Source organism: Watersipora subatra, chromosome 8 (genome assembly GCF_963576615.1).
Source record: "Watersipora subatra chromosome 8, tzWatSuba1.1, whole genome shotgun sequence".
Classification (NCBI taxonomy): domain Eukaryota; kingdom Metazoa; phylum Bryozoa; class Gymnolaemata; order Cheilostomatida; family Watersiporidae; genus Watersipora; species Watersipora subatra.
This window is the reverse complement of record NC_088715.1, coordinates 11,064,859-11,085,031: the sequence shown is the minus strand read 5'-3', so window position 1 is coordinate 11,085,031 and position 20,173 is coordinate 11,064,859. Positions and strand designations below refer to the sequence as shown.

Below are 20,173 nucleotides of genomic sequence, written 5' to 3'. Positions count from 1 at the left end.
CCATAGCAGATTTGGTGAATTAAAAGCAGCTCAACTTTGCTACCAGTGGACTTATCAACAACATCATCATAAGTATAAGAATGTACAAATTCTTTGCACAAAGTTCTTTCTGGATCTTTATTAGTAACTACCCAGTCTTTGGCATACTTCAGCAACTTATCATAGCATAGCTGACTCAGTTGTTTGGGTAGATTTCTTTGACTAGTGCTTTGAAAGTGGCAGCAACAAATCATAATGCTGATTATCTTAGTCAGAAATCAAAAACATGTCGATTGGAACTCAATTTCTCAATATAAATAAATGATAGAACTCCACACACTGTATTCACTCTTAAACGACCTTGCGCTTTAAACCAATTAAATGGCCGAAATTTGTTTGGCAAGAGAGGGCAACTCTTCAATTTTAGTTTTTAAAAAATCATTAATTCTGAGTGAATGTTCCGGTTTGCAGTGAGTTACTACCTGCCATGTTGTTCAGCGCCTTCAACTCTATAACCCACAACCTACAAAAAGTATATCCCTGCAACTGGAGCGGAACTTAACATTAATTGGAGGTGGTTTACTGACTATTTGCATTCATTACTATTATTACTATTGTCACAGCAAACAAAATAAAATATGAAATAAGTAGCTAAAGCTTTGTCACATGAGAAAAAAAAGTAATTTATACTCTAAAAAAACAACATGTAATTATGTAAAAAAAACTATTTTAAATATAAATCAAGTATAAATTTAATGAAAAGAAACTTGTAAAATATAATCACGTTTATGTGTGGTTCTATATAATTACTATTACCAGTGTTTAGCCTGTTTTTGGGTCATTAACTGCACATTTTGTATGCAATCTCGAAAGCCGTACTCATTGTCGTATCGACAAAATTACATACACTCAGTAACATGTATATAAAAATATTCAAAATATTTACCATTTTATATATTCAACCAAATTAAAATGAGTTCTCTAAATAATTGGTACTAAACAATGTGTATACTTAGTCAAGGTAATAGCTATCAAAGTTGTTTTTAAAAACATATTAGTGTAGTTGTACTACTCAACCAAATTGCTTTCTCTCCTAGCAGAGCAATGAGTAAATAACTTTAGATAGCAGTAAAATTACTGGAATATTTCACCTGTTTGACCTCTTTGACCCACTTTCTCTCTGATATAATCACTTTCAGAGGCTTCATTTATACAGTCCGTTTGAGAATAGCAGCTATTAATTGGCTTCTTGTCAGAATTTTGGAAGCTATGCACAAATGCTGACTAGGCATAGCGCAACACCTCTGCTGTGGTAACCTATCCTCTAAAACTTGGTCATTTTACTAAGTGTGGAATTATATAATTGTCTCTACCTTTTTTTTATATTTTCGGATTGAGAAAAATGTTGTATATATATATTGCTCCATTTTTTGTTTCTCTGGATTCACATTGAAACAATTACTTTAGCTTTGAAAAGTCATCGAAGCTTGTTTTGCAGAGACTCTGTTTACCGCTAGAAGTGAGCTCTTTGGGAAATTCCATGATTAAAAGGAATCTCGTGGAGACATGATTTTATGACTGTGTTTCATGAGTTTGATGGTTCTGAAGACCACTGACATTGCTAGTGTATAATAAAATAAATTTAGCATAAAACACAAAAAATTAAAGTTAACACGAAGTACAAGGCCTAAAATCCAAATATTGAAATGTAAGCTCAAGCAATGCAATTCTTGTCTATTTGACATACTCAATATTCTGATGTGTTGAATCTGAAAAAGTACATAAACCAATGGATAAATTAGGGTGAGATACAGGGATTTGTGGTTTTACAGTCCAGTTAGCAGCTGACATCTTTTGGGCGGTCCGGTTTAATTGTTGCGTCTAAAATGAATAGGTAATTAAATATCCTTTCTTTAGGGTTGCTTGTCATCATAAGACAGTAGTTTATGGATTTTTTGGGCAAAAAATGTCCTCATGTTTGTATTTTTCGCAGTGCTGATATCTGACAGTACTGTAGCTCAAGTCAAGTAGACATTCTGTATCGTTTTACAGTTAACAAGCAGCGTGGCGTAATAGTCTTTATTGTCATAATCAGTAAGTTATTTGTAGGATGTAAGGTTCAAAGGAATGACTTTATATACGTCATAAACCCGCTATTATGACTGGTTTGTGAGAGTATAAATAGCCTGGCATCATGATTAGCCCACTAAAGCGTAGAGGTGGAACGAGACAGGTTTTTTAAGCTCGAGACGAGACTCGAGACACTGTCTTGTAAAAATTCGAGACTCGAGACACGAGACAGTAAAATAATGAGCATTTGGTGATGATTTTACTACACAAGTACTAGCTACTTGGTATATATAAAATTAATAAAACTCTTTTTAAATTGAATTTTCACCTGGTGTAAACGATTTAAATACAACATTTTAATAGTGATATGCATGTAGTTTTTGTAAACAAAAGTGACACAAACAGCTCTAAAATACCGAAGTTATATATTCTAAGAATTTTGAGCTTGATTGATCATAATTATTATAAACATATTGCTTTGTACATGTGTATTTTTACCATCTATTGAATAGTTCTTACTTTTTAATGTAATGTGTAATGAAACCGATAGCCGTCACTCTACAAAGAAATGCCGCAACTAAAAGAACACACGATAACACTTTCATTCTTATCGTTTCATTAAAGTTTGCTTTGTGTATTAGCTGTAGTATGTGAATTATATTTAAATTGTACTCATGAAATTATATTAATTACTGTATACATGTATATTCTTACATTGAGCTAACAAAACGTCATTGTTAACCGAGCACGGACTATGGTCGACACAGCCTTTCGTTCGTTTCTCCGTGTCCGGGCAAGTTTTACCCGCGATTGGTAGTATATACGTAAAAGAGGCCCGAATTTTATGAAGGGCAGTTGGTGTTTAGACACGATACGATAAAATACAGACATTTTACCCGCAAAAGTCTTATTTATTAAATTGGATTATCCGAAGAGTAATTAGATACGACCCGGTATCTGTTGTAACGACACAGAACCGAACTAAAAAATAACAGGGCCGTTGTCCGGACTACATGATTAGACTCAGTGGCCAACATAATCAGTAGCAACAGGTAGTAACGGACCGGGTATAACTTTAAAGGCAGTTGCCCGCAATCCATTACAATATATGGAGTTGTTGCTATCGCAAGAAGCCATGTTTTAACAACCGTGCGCAGGCGCTTTAGTTCTACTTCCTGTCTCGAGTTTGGCAATAGTTAACTCGAGACGAGACCGATACGAGACGTCGATACTCGAGACGTCTCGCGTCTCGTTCCACCTCTACTAAAGCGTAGCTCCTCGTTCTGATGAACAACGCTCGCAATGCGCGCCAGCACTACGTTTGTGCGTTTTCTAATGCGCTTCGCCAGAACAATTTGCAAGCGTGTTTTATAAAAGTGAAGGAGCGTGTGCGTGAGTTGCCTGATTATATGCTAATGCGCCAAGGCTAATGTTCCGCTTGATTGCCAGGCAACGTAACAATCCTGTTCGTGGCGAAGCTGCTGGCATCTTGAGCTATTACACATTCGGTAAGCAGATATTTAAGCTTTTACCGTATTTTGATGAATTTTACAAAAATGACGCAGTTTTCAGCGCAAATAAGCATGCTTTTATGCTCAACAACAATATTTTTACGCTACACATGATCAAAAAAAAACATATTTATTTACTTATTTACAGCGATGAAAATTGACTACGCTTCATCCATTTTGATATAAGTATGGAGTTTTCTTACACGAAATAAAACATCAATTCAATAAGCTGTTTATGTTGGTTTATTCCCCACAATATTTATTGATTCATTGGGTACTATATACAGTAATGAATTGTTGATATCGCTAATAATGCGTCAACTGGCTGGATCCCTATTATCCTTTTCATCTATTATCGTTTTCATTCAACTGCGACGATAAATCATTACCGTGTGTTTTTTGTGCGTTACAAAAAGTGTTATTAAAGAATCTTTTAGAAAATTTAGCCATTGGAAGTTTAAAAAAGAGGCAAACTTATATTTTACAAAATTATTAACACGAAAGAAGTTTCATGACATGTTGCACATGCTTTGATCATCATGTTTTTATTTAATAAACACTATGTATTTTTTATATAGTTCTTGATCGATTGATTACGTGTATTTACATAAATGTTTTGTATTTAGTTGGTAAACAAAGAATAACTTTATATAACATTTATTAGGTTATTGGTTTAGTAGCAATTATTATAACATTGTAGGGTGCTGTTTTAGTCTTCTAATTCTTATTCATGCTAAGCAAGATTATAGACAATAATAAATTGTGCCGGTGAGATGCACTATATAACTTGAAGTAATACGGTTTTAACTCATAAAGATAATGTGATGTAAAAACATTTACTATTACTAGATAAACTTCCATGCTACAGAATAGAATTCATCGCTACACTGACAGTGTATTTGCAGCCAGACATTGTAATATAGCAGAGTTATTTTTATATAGTTACTGAAAAGAAGTTTAAATGATGTGGTTGATAGTATCACATACAGATTTCACCGCAATTACTTACTATATTGTTGGAGGAAACTAGATGCTCTTAATTTCAACTCTCTGAACATGGTGTAAAATGCTTTCCATTTAGAAGAAAACTCATACAAACTTTGCTTCTAATTGTCTCCAAGTGCTGCTCACAAGCGCATGAAATTTCAGTCAAAAATCAACAGTTCTTTTAATTTTATATTTTTTTTAAATTAAAAACTTTCACAAGTTTTGTTACAATTTGCTGCTGAAAAATTCAGCCATGATGTTATACTTCTGTATATTGTGGAGGACGCCGGGACATGACATGGTAAATTGTCTAGATATTTTTATATGTTGTATATTGCATGCTGTGTTGTTGTTCTTATCGTTATTAATTTGTTTATATATTATATCGCTATTTTTTATTTGCTTGTCGCTGTATTATAACCATGCCAACAGATGAGCGATTTGTTTATCTTTAATATTATACCGTTTTTGCTCGGTTTTGCTAAGCGGAAGTGTGAACGTCCTTTATTGTATATAAAGGAGTGCGCTCACACAGTAGAGCAGAGCAGATAGCCGTACAAGGAACTTCCTTCTATAATAAATACTGGAACTAAAGATCGTGCCAAGTAAATGCTGGCAAATTCCTGTACAAAATGTAGTGAGATGAAGCTAAGACAAGGTTGGTTTGTATTTCTAGGTTACAATGGCTGAAGCTGTAGCAGATGTTGAGTGCGAATTTTGCTGCCGTAAAAGTGACACAATTGTCAACCCCAAAGTGCTACCATGTAGTCATGTTCACTGTATGACATGCTTGACCACCTACTATGAGAGCAAGCACCTGCTGCTTTGTGGAAACAGTGGATGCGGGTGAGTCTTAGTGTTTGTTGATTAAACTTAGATTATATAATAGTGCAGATAACCTGGGTTGTGATGCATTAAAACTGTGTTGCACCATTGCAGCGCAGTATACAGTAACTTTGCTACCAAATAAAATATTTGAATGTGCGCTTGGCACTTACTGCTACTGGAACTGTTTTTTTACTGCCAATTTCTCCCTGAGATCCACTGCAGATTTATTCCCATGACACCAAGGAAGTAAACCCAAGAATTTATGTGCACTGCACACGCAAACTCTTCAAAATTTGAAATTGCATGTGTGCTGTATCTTTACTTTAATATAAGGTTGATACTATGGATCAGCTTACCCTGCTGACTTTCCAAGTGTTTATACTGCATCATACGAATTTAATATTTGCTGGGTCTAGCAACTTTAAAAAGCTGCACTCTAACTCCCATACCAATTCATGCATTTTGTGCTGCATGTATACTCTGTGTAAGCAGAAGCATATTAAGTTAAAGCAGTATCAATTATGATTGCTCTAAGACGCACCAGGGTTTGTAGGCAGCTGTTTATAGACAACCTGTGTATGTCTAGCAGTGCAGGATTCTACCATGTTTTTTGATAATTAACTGATCAGTAGTTAATAACCTGTAAAAGAAATAAACATTATGGTACCACTTTCTTGTTTTTAACTGTTTTTGCAGTTGACAGACCGTCGTCTGTTGACAAACCAACCTTGTTTTACCAAACACAGATTGTCTGGTACTCTGTGAATCTTATAGTGATAAAGTTTTAGTAACAAAAAGTCCTTTTCGCCATGGATTTTAACTCAGAATTTCCAGATCTGCAGACTAACTAGCTAACTCACTACATCATGATGTCTAACTGTCCATAGTGATGAACGATTGTAACCACCATCCTCCTATGAATTAAAGTGCTTGCACTTGAAGTGCTTAGGGTAATAAACTAGTACATTTGGTAGTTACGAGTAATAACCAAATTAATCATTACTTTATTTAATTAAAATGACAAATATTAACCTGACCAGACAGCTAACTTAGCAAGTGAGTTACTGAAGTGAAGTGGGTAAGTAATTTAATACCTGTGTGCCAAACTGGTTAATATGTTTCATACCTTTTAACCTGGTGTCCACTTAAAATCAATTACAACAAGCTTTGATCCCAGACTTGTTCATGAAAAGTACCAACCAGCTATACACAATCTGATAATGATATTACAACCAAAGTCCTGCCTCAGGGCCATATCATAATTACATAGCACGCTTGCAGCTGTGTTGATGCTGGCCATACGATGCAAAATATTTAATTGGAAATGTGCTTTCAGCTTGCCGCCTGCATTTATGCTGTTTGTTGTTTACTGCAAGATCTTTGCTGTTTAAACATTGTTTTCCAAAACAAGTGACGAATAATAATATAATTATATAGTTTGATAAAATAGTTGGTGTAATTTCACGTCAAGTTTCTCCTGATCTCTTAAACTGAAAAGTAAAAATGTTCTGCCAGCTTCTGTGTGTCTCACCATCAACTTGGTGGATCTTATTAATTAGCTACATGAAAGATAAACTTATATAAAACTTTGATACATTTATCAGAAATATAAGTATTTTTTATCATTTGCAATTGTTCTTGATGTCTCAATTGATCTGACTTGCATGATTTTCCAAGATTAATATCGTCAAAGCTCAATGCGGTTAAAATGCTCAAAGGAAAAATATGTTCGAAATGATGACACTAGTTGCTATCGATGCTTTGGTTGATATCGGCTAGTTCAATCAAATTGTGTTTTATTTTATCAGACCCTTTGTAACTATAACCACAATAATCACCATCTCATTTGAGCCAAACAATTTACCAAGATATAATTTTGTCGATTATAATCTCAAAATATTCTTGCAGTCATATCACAACAAAGATAAAAACAATCGTAGTTGAAAGAGACATGCCGATACTTTCTGATAGCATCTGCCAACATTTTTTGCAAGTTCACCCTTAAGTTATAAATATATTGTTAAACTTAAAGACAACCTTAATATTGCTATATGTTATAATCTGTATGTTTGTCTCAAATGGTTTTTTAAGAAAAACAGAGACTGGATTCTTAATCTACAGGGATGACAGGGAATCATTAAGTATCTTATTCTATCTAATATTAGACCTTCCTCATTGTATAAATCACTGGTAATTTCTAAGTATTTGTCTCTCCTCATGTTCAACTCAAGTACATTGCACGTTTAATCGAATCATTCAAATATGGTTTTATTGGTAAAAATACCTTTGAGTGTAAGCAAGAGATACGCAGGGAAAAAAGATTGTATAATATTCATGTCCTCTGCTATTTATTATGACAATGATGCAGTCACATGAACATTTTTTAACTACTTCAGCTTAAAATTTATTAATTAAACCTCTCAGCTTTACCCTTCACAGTTGTAGATTCATAGATTGATCTACTGTTAATGAACAAGCTCAAAAAAGACACCTACCAAAATATGACTCATATATAGAGTTTATCACCTATCACTGTACCATTCATAAAGAGACTTACCTATCATAGAATGACTCGTAGCATATCAAACCTATCACTGTATGACCCATGTAGCAAATAGTTTATGACATATGACTAATTTTTTGTAGCCAAGTGTTTGAGATGCCACCAGACAGTCTCCCTTCCTATGACTTGGGTACAGACAAAACACTCTGTGATGTTTGTCTAAAGAAGAGCTCACTAAGACAGAAAGCTATCAGCTATTGTACCTACTGCTGTAAGAAATTCTGCCCTACTCATTTGGAGGTACCAGTGTTTCCTTATCATATCTTATATGATAATTTGAATATGTTGTGGGCAGTAGTTATGTATGGCGCCTTACAGTGCCTCGTGTTCCATGTTCTCAACTCGAGTTATACAACTCGGGTTCTATTTATAATCTCGGTTTTGTAAACGTAGGGCGCAATATATTGGTATTACGGTAGCATAACCGTAGAACTGGTTATATTAACAATGGTGCATCAATAGACACTCGTTAGCTAATAGAAATTAAACTATGTATGTACTGTAAAACTAGAGCTAATGGCAAATTAGAGTGTTCCCAGTATGCAACTCGAGTTGATAAACCGAGTTATATTTACAAACTCGAGTTTGTAAACTCGAGCATTGAACTCGAGTTACACAACTCGAGTTCATCAAAGACTCAGGCCAAGTTCTTTCAACAGCAATTCCAATTCAACAACTCGGCTTGACAACATGGAGCGCAAGGCACTGTGGGGGCACTGGAAGGCACCATACTAAAAACAACTCGTCATTTCATTTTCTCTAGCTATATTTTTTATATGAACTCATTTTGGCGCATCGATATCTCTGACGTAATTTCTATGTTTGTTCCTTTCCGGTGTTCATTCAGTTTCTTGTCAGGTTCTAGAGAAATAACCTTCTTCATTTGAAAAGGAAGTGGCTTGGCCCCAATGTATATTGTTTTATAGTTTACTTTTTACATTGTACAATTGTTTTTGTATCTTTATATTTATATAAATAAATATGCACAAAAATGTATAATTTATTTATGTATGTATTTATTTAAATTATCATTATTAATCAATTATTGAATTTTATATAATATTCGCAAATGCAGTTTTGTAAATGAGACACTCCAATTACTCGCTTTGCTTTTTTTTAAAAACCCGGGTTAGTTTTGCATAACACAACCCGAGTTCATGAAATAACCCAGGCCGAGTTCTTTGAACAGCAACTGGAGTTCAACAACTCGAGTTGAGAAGAAGGACTGCGAGGCGCTGTAAGGTGCCATAAACTATGTGTGAAGTTGTTAGTATATATTATTACTTTTATTATTTTTCTTTTCCCAAACTAATACTTTTTTCTAGAAAGTTTAAAACATGGATGTGCAGTAATATTTAATACTTTGAAATTTCAACTATTGTGATTTTGGTCTATTGTGGGTTTCATGGCTATTTAAGGTTCTTGAATTCTAAAACAATGATAAATTACGTTGTAAAGCCGTAATTGTTTTCTTGTTTTAAAATAATAACTTACTGAGTCAGTATGGTGTACAACAAGACAGCATATTTTAGTCGATGTCTAAATAATTAATCATTGAGTGTTGGCAGATTGAAAATTATCTGTGCCTTACAATCACTTAACTTTGGTAAAACCATCCTGATAGGAGTCTGTTCTAAACTAATTTTGTTACTGTCACATGAATATTCTACTGATTACATGCTCCTCAACATTCTGAATTTCAAAACAAAAGATATTAGTCTAAAGTAACAGTATTGTGCTGCTTTTATGTTTCAGTCCCATGATGACACAATGGATGAACATAACAAGATAACAGTACTTGAGTACCTGTCTCAACAACAAAAAGCTAAAGTCAGTAGCTGCCCAAACCATAAAGACCAACAATATGTTCTTGGATGTGGAGTCTGCTATGTGCTCAGCTGTCTGAAGTGTGTTCCTGACTTGCCAACTTGTGACACTGGTATGTAAGCGTATTGTAGGTGCATGTAGGTCTCTAAATGTTATCAGATTTGTTAAACACAAGATATTAGTTCTCGTATGATATCTACTCACTCAGGACATCAAGTGACTCGTTATGATATCATAAGATGCCCTGCTGTGAGGGTAACATGGTTAAGTTGTATCAATATATCTGCTTTTGGCTGGAGTGTGTGCATTTCTCACTTTGTCTGTAAATAATATAATCAGTGGATAAACAAACCGGTAATTTTAACGGGTAAATTATATTATCATTTAACAGAAGTTATAATTTGTTATGTATGATTAGTATATGCGAAATTATCATTATTATTTTGGTTCTACACATTCCTTGCTTCCATTAGACAACCTGACATCAGCTCTTCTCACAGGCACGATATCTGCTAAGAGTTCAGCTAGGGATGAGCAGTTTGAAGCTCTGTTTAAACAAATATCCAAGATGGTCTCTGATTATGACAGTCAGACTGAAAATATGCTAAACATGATTCATAAGAAGAGAGATGAGCAGGTTACTGAAGTAGCTCAATCTTGGTTTGTGTTTAATTATTTTCTGCACTTTTTGATTTACACTTTTAACTCATTAATGTTTGTTTTCTGTGTTATACATCAATCATATAATAGTGAAAGATCTAGAATTATTTGTAATTAAGAGCTGGTTCAATACAGAACTCTCACTATAACATATCCTCTACTTCAAGCGAAGAAAAGCTAGCTGAGGTAATGTTGACTCACATCGTATATCTGAAAGATTTCCTTATAAGGCCCATGCTGACCTTGATCTCTATGTTGGCAGATTTGCACTCAAACTGAAGAATTTGAAAGTTGAAGAATCTCCCAAAAATCACATCTTTGCTCCTTTCAAAAGAAAAAAACCTAGGCTTAATTTTTCATCAAATGGCCGTACAGTAATTGTAGCAGTATTGGGTTGTATCAACCAATCTTAATCATTTCTGTCAGTTTTACTCAGCTTAGGGTTCATGGCTATGGTAATTCCTCAATCATCTTCAATTCAATTCTTCAACACACACATAAAATATCAAATTAAATTGATATTTTTATTTTTTCTAGAATACATGGTCTATTAGACAAATTAAAAATAACATAACTTCTTGTTCTGCCTGAAATAAAATAAAGCAAAAAATGTTTTTACTATACCTGCCTAACTTTTCGTTAAATGTTAGGCTAAAATATAATTTTTGATAAGACTAAAACTCATGTCCCGGATATTCAGTATGGTCTATCGATATTCTAACGCCTGCACCAATCAATCATCTCTAAGCCTTTTGGAAAAATAGTACCTATTCCCTGAACATTATTAACACATGATCTTACACAGTAAAATAAATCTTGTATATATCCATAGAAATAACTGCATGGATAATTTATCTCTATATTTGTGGTAACGATAGTTATAGCATCACAATTATATATTCAATTGTGATGCTATAATTACCACTATGCATATAGTTTGTATTATCAAGGTGGCTATAGCAGTAATACATTATAATTATTGCACAGATTATTATGTTAACTATGCTTATGAGTGTAACTACAGTGATGACATCAATATTTTGATAGTGATGTCATTGCTATGATAATGGTGATGACATCACTATTATAATAGTGGGTAAAAAGCAAATGGCTTTTATTCAGATTAAAAATATTTCAATATACCTGTGAACTGCCTGAGAAGAAAGTGAGTTTCCAACTTTTTATATCTAGAGGGACATTCATCAGTAATGTTTATATTCATGTTTTGTATCAGAGTTGACTATAACTGTAGATAAACTCACTGAAGGAGCAGTATGATGAAATAGAGAAGAAGGTGCTTGAGAACAGGCAAAAGTCTAAAGTACAAATTACTGACTTTCTGGAGGATGTGGTTCTTGACAAGTGGAGAAGTCTCAGGAATCACAGAGAAATGTTGGAGACTAAAATCAAACATTCTCCACCAGTGAGCAAATATTTGAAAATCTATAGTAGAACTATAGTGAAGGTGGTGTTCAAATGAAGGCTGGAATTGTATTTTGCCAATGGCTTGTCAGACTTTTGGGAAGAAAACTTTTAGTCTTTTTTCCCTGGCAAACCGAATGTCACCCACATTTTGTCCTCATTTTTGGTGGAGCGGTATTAAACTTTTTAGATGCAGTAACTCTGCTAGCTTACTACCAATTTGTCAATAATTTCCTAAAAAATATGCATAGTAAACCTAAGAAATATCTTTACCAGTTGTTATGCATTGCTTGCAATTAGCCTGCATTGATATTAAAAGCTCTCCCCTGCTGTGCAATTTGTTAGAGCTTTCAAGTTTTATTTCATTATTTTTGAAGACATATTTTATCATTATATCGATATTTACCAATATTGCATAAAGTTTCATTGCACATATTGATATGTTTGCTACAGTTTGCAACCAAAACTAACTTTTTATGTGCAATATATTAGGAGTTATGAATGTCAATCAATTGTAAGATCAGATTAATGTAATGGTGCTATCAAATAGTGCGCTATAAATCTGCTAGTCTTTAAGTTGTATAATGATAAATCATCATATGCTACAAATATATATTCATGAACAAGCGACATACACAAAGCATAATTATAAGCGACATAAACGAATCATAATTATATTACACGCAGGAAGAAAAATTAATGTTTGTAAAACAAAGATATTTGAATTTTTTGCTCGGATAGCTGCATTCTGATTGTTACTTTCAATGGAACAAACATTTTATGGTTGTCCAATGTCTTCCACAATGTCTTCAGACCTCAACTTTTCTGCTGTGCTGCTGAAATAGTTGGTATCAGCGTTCAAACACTGGGTTGGCAAAACGAAACTCTTACATGCTGCATTTAGCGCAAATGCAACATGCAAATGTTTCGCTCCCTAAACGTAACAATTGGCCTGAAACTAGTAGTTAATCTACCATAATTATTGTAAACCATATGTATATACATGTACTTCGAAGTATCAAAACTGTATTAAACAAGGAACTACTACTAGCCTGGGACAGTTAGTGGTTAATTTCATTGGGTGGCTTTCAAAGTTTTAACAAAGGAAAAGCAAAAAAACTTTGAAGTTGGACCACGAGAGAATTGATTGTTATTGACATAAATGATTTATTTTTAACTAGCTGTGCTACCGCCGTTGCCCAGGTAATAAAATTGTTTTGGTCAAAAATTTGATTTTTATTTAACATATAACAACATGTGCCATTTTACCCTTCAAACTACATATCATGAGAGAAAGTGTTTTGTGTAATTGAAATAGATTAACGCAGAAAATAAAAACCACTACAAAGGATTTCAAACTTTATCAAACAACTTTCAAACTCATATTTCCTCATATTATGAAGAAAATGTTTCGTGCAGGTCAAATAAATTACAAAAATTAAACAACTATAAAAATGTTAAGATGTAAATGTGAAATAATTTGCAAGTAATAGCTAAATTGTGTCGGTTTTGCTATGATTACAATAAAATATGATTCAGTAATAAAACTAATACGAACTGAGGACACTAAATAAAAATCTTGAATGTATAGAATTAAAATTAACAATTCTTGCATAGAAGTGTGTCTATTAAAGATGTTTACTATTCCACAAAAATCCATCAAAATTTCGAATACTGAGACACTCCTACTGAATAAACACTTGGCATGTTGGATCATCCGATAGGTCTGGTAGAGAGTGAAGGGCTGGTAGAGTCCTTTACAATATCATTTTTACGTTTGTACCAAGAGGTACAAGTATCATTCATCAAAGCTTTGAATTTAATGAGCTAATGAGCTTCTGCTGCAACAGTAACTTTTTTTATACACACAATTCCATAAACTCATTTTGTATATTTTTTTCTTAATTCACTTGAACTGTACAAAACCTTTTCATGATATAAAGTTCAAAAGTTAAAATGTTATATATTGTACATGTTAAATAAAATAATAGTTTCTACACAAGTAATTTTATTATTATTTACATTGTTTACATGTTTTGTATTTAGTGAATACACATTTTATTAGGCTACAGAAAGCTATAATATAATAGCATTAAACATGTTTATGTTTCTAAATGATCACGAAAAATCAGTTAAGTTTTATTAAGCCTCAGAACCTAATTCATCAGAAAATTCATATGCTTTTTGAATTACCAGTTAAGCCTTTTTTAACATGTACAAATGCTAATCAGCTGAAAACCTAAACATTGTAATCTCTGCCGTAAACCAAATTTGTTTTTTTTTCCATAATAGCTTATACACATGATGTTGGTCTATGTCAAGATTATAACAATTTTCTAATTAATGAAACATGTATATATACATATAGGATGACATTGTGAGAGGATTCAAGGCGATGAAGAAACAAATGGACAATTTTATTGTTGAGGAGTTGCCCAAGCTGGAAGTGGGAGGACAACTCCAAGTAAGGCAAACGGGTATGTTAAAACAATAAAAATAAATGATGAAGGTTTACGTCTATACTAACACTTCCACCATAGTATTCATCTTAGAGATGAGTCTAGTTTTAAATTGTTATGTTTACAAGTAAAGAAGCAATCTTTGGTGATTGCTATGAAGGTGCACTGCGTTCAAAGACATGTTAGCTACATCAGCTCAACGTGACAAGTCAAATTATGTAGCAAATCGTGCAGATGCTGAAGATGGGCAAGGGATTAGTCAACAATGACTACTAGAAGGAAAACAGCAATTCACATATTTGCATACTAATTAATTGAATAGGAATGAATGATAAAAAGAGTTTACTATAGGTTTCTTTTTCATCTTTCAATGATTAACAAATCTTTACAGTTTATTCCATATTTACCTGTAAATTACCAGAAATTATAAACACTATGAAAGTGTGCAGATATTTTCACTCTACTCTCAGGCTAGGCTATTACACGAAGATAGATTGTTACAGTACCTTTGCGGGCATAGCTAGTTAAAATTGTAGTCTCATTTACATGCAAGGTATACTCTCAGGCTAAAATATAATTTACATCCAAGCTATACTCTCAGGCTAAAATATAATAAAGACACTGTTAAAATATTTGTTCGCTGAGTTACTAAATGTTAGCCAGTGTCTACATGCATCTGCTCTCTGGCTAAAATATCATAGAAACACTGTTACAATATCTTGGTTTTTATAACTAGCATTTTTGTCACTCCAAAAGTTTTAGTACATCTAAATTTTAGTCAGTTGATAAAAGACTGTAATTTTATTATTCTTATTATTTTCATATTACACAATTTATTATGTTAAACTTTCTGATGTCTCTCGTAGATGATTTAAGCCAATGAGTAATTGAGCCATTCTTAACTCTTTTCTATGATATTGCGCTGCCTGCCTGCATACAAATATGTATACTAATGCTAATACTTTTTAGCATGTAATTATGTTATTATATTGTTAATGTTTCAGGTGAAAAGCGTGAGATTGAGTTGAAGATTGTTTCAGCTGGAGACATAGTAGTTAACAGTAACCAGCGCTCTGTAGTTCCTCAACAACCACAACTTTCTTTATCCATTCCTCCTCCAAAGTCTATAACTCTACTCAAATCCATAGAACTACCATCAAAACCTGTATCAGTATGTCAGCATGAAGGAGTTACATATGTAGGATTGGATAATGATACAGTCAGTAAAATTGATAGCAACTACAAGCTGCATGAATCATTCATCTCTACTTCTGGTCGTGTTGAGTCCATCAGCCACCATGAGAACAGACTATACATATTGTCTCGTAGTAAACCTCGCATAGTAAGTGTCTATAATCTGTCAGGACAAGTGATCACAACCTGGCAGCACTGTATTCATAGCTGTTATTGTAGCATGCTGACTGTAGCAGCGGGTAAGGTAGTGGTGGCAGATCCTCTTAACAAAAGACTAACTTTTATTTCTCTCACTGGTAAGACTCTGCGTAACGTCAGCTGCCCCCTTTTGAGTGATGGTCAGGTCTCGATAAGCGCTGGACATGGTGATGATGTCATCATTGCTGACTATAATACAAAGAAAGTCTTCAGTTTTAACATCACCACTGGTAATGTCATGTGGACTTTCACCCATTCTGATCCTCCACAAGGTCTAGTGTGCTATGGAGACTACATACTGGTAGCTGCATTGAACAGCAATTTCATCTACACACTCAGCTATGCTACAGGTAAGTTGTATGTATGAGGTGCTGTTAGTAACATTTATTGAAAAAGCCATGTTAGTTTCTAACACATTTTGTAATTTAGTGAAAGTTTCTGCATGAAGTTGTTTCATTATAAAAAAAATTTTAAATTTTGGTAAAAGTATATTCAAACCTATCATTACTTTATGTATGATTTTTAATATTAAATTAAAAATGTTATCATAGTGAAATTGAGTAAAAGATCATTGATTCTTCTTTTTGTTGTTTTCCAATGTTGAATATTTGAGATGTATTTTTTTGGTCATATTTTCTTCAAAAGCATAACAGTATGTTAGATATTTGATATATAACTTCCTATTTATATTTTAATATGATTAAAAAGCTTGCTAAACTAGTAAAACAATGCACAGTGGTTATTAATTTGCTCTGTCAGGATCAGTTCTCCTTGTAATGATGAGTATACAACACTGAAGTCACGACTATTGTATTTAATACCTGTATTACCATATTAACAGACAGAGTCTAGTATTGACTGGTAAATCATCCTTTTCCTTGTAATGCCAGGTTATGTTATATATAGGTGTGATCAAGCAAACACAAAAATGTGACAACTTTCTTTTAGTAAATCTGGAAACCGTCCAAATGAAACTCCTATCAAATGTTTTATTGAGCAGAGCCGCCATAGTTCAGACACCAGCTTTAGGTTTTTGCCTAAAGGTTACAGTCAATCTTTGACTTACACCTTAATATAAACTTTAACATATCTGTAGAGATAAAAATTACCAACTGACAATATAAACTTGTTCAATATATCAGCATTGCATTGGTCTTATTCTTATTTTTCATTTATTTTTTATAGATGCTCTTGGCTAAAGTTTCATTTGAAGCATTTCCTTTTAGTTTTAGATATAATTACCAGATGTAGTCACCAATAAATTTTGATTGTTGAATAAATTAGTGAAGTTACTGTAAATTCTAACGAGAGTATTCACATCATCTTGTGGTTATTTTGGCATGCAAAAGAGTCTTGAAAAGCAATGAAACAATTATACAAATGAATTATGTAGCAACATTTATAGTAGGCATGTAAAAGGTGTGCCAGGAATGGTAGCTACAATAACTGACTCAGTCATGCCCAGTGTTTGGCAGCCATGTTTGTTGTTTTCTGGCGTTGCGACTACTTTCTAGCAAGATTAGGTTGCTTTCTCAAGACTACATTCTTGAATAAGCAATATTCTCTCGAATTGATCGATTTATTAAATTGTATCATCATGGCTTATTTTTGCTGACCAAGTGGTGACCATAGCTAAACTTTTGTTGATCTTCCTACAAAGAGAACCTGCAACTTATCGTATCTTATTATAGCAAAATGTGAGCTTGTTTGTTATCACTTACAATGTTATGTTTAATTAGATTTGTATTAGCTTTTTAATAAAAATGTTATCAGGTACCCTGTGTGTAGTAATTGTCTATACAAGTATATAATAAGGGTGGATGTGATGATTGTATAGTACTAATAATTAAAATATATATATATACTTTTATTACAGGTGATAAAGTATCAGAGTTGAGAGATGACGCTATTGGTAACAAGCCTATTTATAGCTTGAGTGTTACTGGTAACACCTTGGGAGTACCTCAGTGGTGGACTCATAAGGTGCTCTTCTATAAACTGAGTGAGAAATAAGGACCACATTCTTTTTAATCATCATATAATATTCATGATCAGGTTTTATCAAGACTAACTACTCTATAGTGAAGTTATACTAACAGTATCATTATTATTATCATCATATTTTATCTTCTATCAACTTTCTTAGCTAAATGGCTGACTGTATGATCTTAAACTGCTTATTTAGATGTAGTGCTGTCAGAAGTTCAACTTAACCTTTTGCTCTGCTGCCACAGCCTTCTTTTGTTAAAGAGATAAGAACATGCCAATTGTTTGGTTTTACAGCATTATATTTCTTTTTAAAGCATGAGATTTGTGTTCCAACTTTAAATACACATTTATACATGAAGTTTAGATACTTTTGTGATCATCAGATTATACATTAGTAATGAGGCTGATAAACATATTCTATTATAAGGATGATTTTGAATAAGATTTCTGTATGGTGATTACCTCCCCTTTTTACTTCAATATTTTTGCATAGTAACAGATGATGTATAATTTATTGTCATGAATAATTGGAATTCATAAAAAACTATTGCGGGCATAGAACTCTACATAGGCGTGGATATAAAAATCGACAAGGACATGAGTATGGGTATTGACATGGGAATGGTCATTGGTCTTAGGCATGAGCTTGACATGGAAATGAATTTCAACGATAGCTTGGCAAAAAATTTCATGAAGACATGGGTGTGGCCAAAACCTTGGTTGCACGCAAAAACATGGAAATTTTTTATAGACATGGTTTAAATATAGGCAAGGCCATGGTAGTTAATGTCAGCACAAAGCTAAAATCTAATCCAATAATTGTACTCAGAATTAACAGTTACTGCATAGAAAACCTATGCAATAATTGTGAGTACTATGATAAGATAATCAGACCTGCTAACAATCACTCTGTCTAAATTATTATAGAAATTACTAGAATATAGCTTTTATGCATTCTACCCATTCCTCAGTTTTAGAATCATGTTAATATTTTAATGTTACTTTGGTTGAAAATTGTACTAGCTAAATAATCTTCGATTTGAAACTATACTTTCGTAAAACATTGCGTGTGTACGCGCACACACACAAAGTGCATACTATAGGGTGCATACTGCAAGGTGCATACTATAGTGCATAATTACCATTAAATGTGTGCACAGACAACCACACCAACACACACTCATCACGCACGCTCAGACACACACAACACACACGCACCCACATACACATTCGAGCAACCACTTAGACGAGCGTGTGAACACTCAAACACATGTAGGCACACGTCTGTGCCCCGCACCCTACACACACCCCTGTATTTGGGAACTGTGCATGCAAGTGTGCACTCACAAGTGCATGCCCATGCCTGCACGCACATGCATACACATACCCACGCAAATCACCTCACACTCACACACCAAGACACATGCACACACCCAGTAGCACAATCTGCAGTACAAACTTAATATAACAGGAATGTGGAGTTATACTAAAACGAACATATTTGGTAGGTCAAAACTCTTGGTTCTCCCTGATCACCTGAATAAATCTCCCAGCTGTTAAAAACCAGCTAATATTGTGGTATATTAATACTACTAATAATGATGAGAATTCTGATCAGGTATCATAGCTGAGTTACTACAACAAAGTGTGAGCTGAAAAGTAACTGCAGCCTGAGACCGATTCCACTTCGACAAGTTTTGTGTAGAGGAGTACATTGTTAGTTTTTAAAAAAACCACAAAGTGCATCTACGGTTTATCAAAACAGCAGGGTGCGAATTTGTCGGTAGAGGTCAACCTCAAACCTATTCGAAGCAAGGAAACCCAGTGTATATCTTGTTGTTGCAACTGTTGGAATGCTGCAACAACAATTATAGCTATTCACTCATGCAGTTAGAAGCTGTTGCAGCTTTCAAATAAATATGATATTTTCAACTCTTGTTATGGAATAAATTTTTTTACTTGGATTTGTAAAACGTTTGCATAAATAGCTCATCAACTGTTTGTTTTTGAAATCCAAATAAATATCTAGGATTAAAAACTGGTTGTGTATATACATGATTTCAATACATCTAATTATCTCTCACACCAGAATACTAGTATAATATCCATTAGACAGAAAGTTAAACTGTAACACATATTAACTATTGTATCATTAGATTAAGTACTAATAAAATGGCTAATAGAGTGGACTAACAAAGCATTTTGAGTCATACAATAACGATTGGTGGTGTTAGGAAGGGTACCTAACCACAGGTTTTTGTACCATATGTCATGATCAATATGTTCTATACTAAGATTGAGAGCAATTGCAGTGGTGCTCCCTAATAGAAAAAGGTGAAAAAGAGCTAACTAACTAAAGATTAATTGCATACAGTCTGTGTTCATGCTCTCACACTAGATATGTTTACTTATATATACGGATGATGTTTATCACATCTCATACTTTAGACAGAATAGAGAAGCACATTCCTACTTACACGGCTCTA

At 33.5% G+C, this 20,173-nt stretch overlaps 1 protein-coding gene across 1 annotated transcript; it reads left to right on the top strand.

The window, feature by feature from the left end:
* The first annotated feature begins 5,229 nt into the window (after positions 1–5,229).
* LOC137402287 (uncharacterized) lies at positions 5,230–17,711 on the top strand. Its single transcript, XM_068088782.1, has 9 exons — positions 5,230–5,393; positions 8,022–8,178; positions 9,694–9,877; positions 10,239–10,402; positions 10,561–10,611; positions 11,678–11,848; positions 14,216–14,324; positions 15,311–16,048; positions 17,575–17,711. Exons 1-9 carry the CDS (start codon positions 5,230–5,232, stop codon positions 17,709–17,711), a joined length of 1,875 nt encoding a protein of 624 aa, XP_067944883.1.
* The last annotated feature ends 2,462 nt before the right edge of the window (positions 17,712–20,173 follow it).

What these genes read in the sequence shown, in the direction of transcription:
- LOC137402287 (XM_068088782.1), top strand. Translation starts at nt 5,230, where the DNA reads ATGGCTGAAGCTGTAGCAGATGTTGAGTGCGAATTTTGCTGCCGTAAA. An exon ending in TGTGGAAACAGTGGATGCGG is followed by an intron (nt 5,394 to 8,021) that starts GTGAGTCTTAGT and finishes AATTTTTTGTAG; the next exon opens with CCAAGTGTTTGAGATGCCAC. An exon ending in GCGAAGAAAAGCTAGCTGAG is followed by an intron (nt 10,612 to 11,677) that starts GTAATGTTGACT and finishes CTATAACTGTAG; the next exon opens with ATAAACTCACTGAAGGAGCA.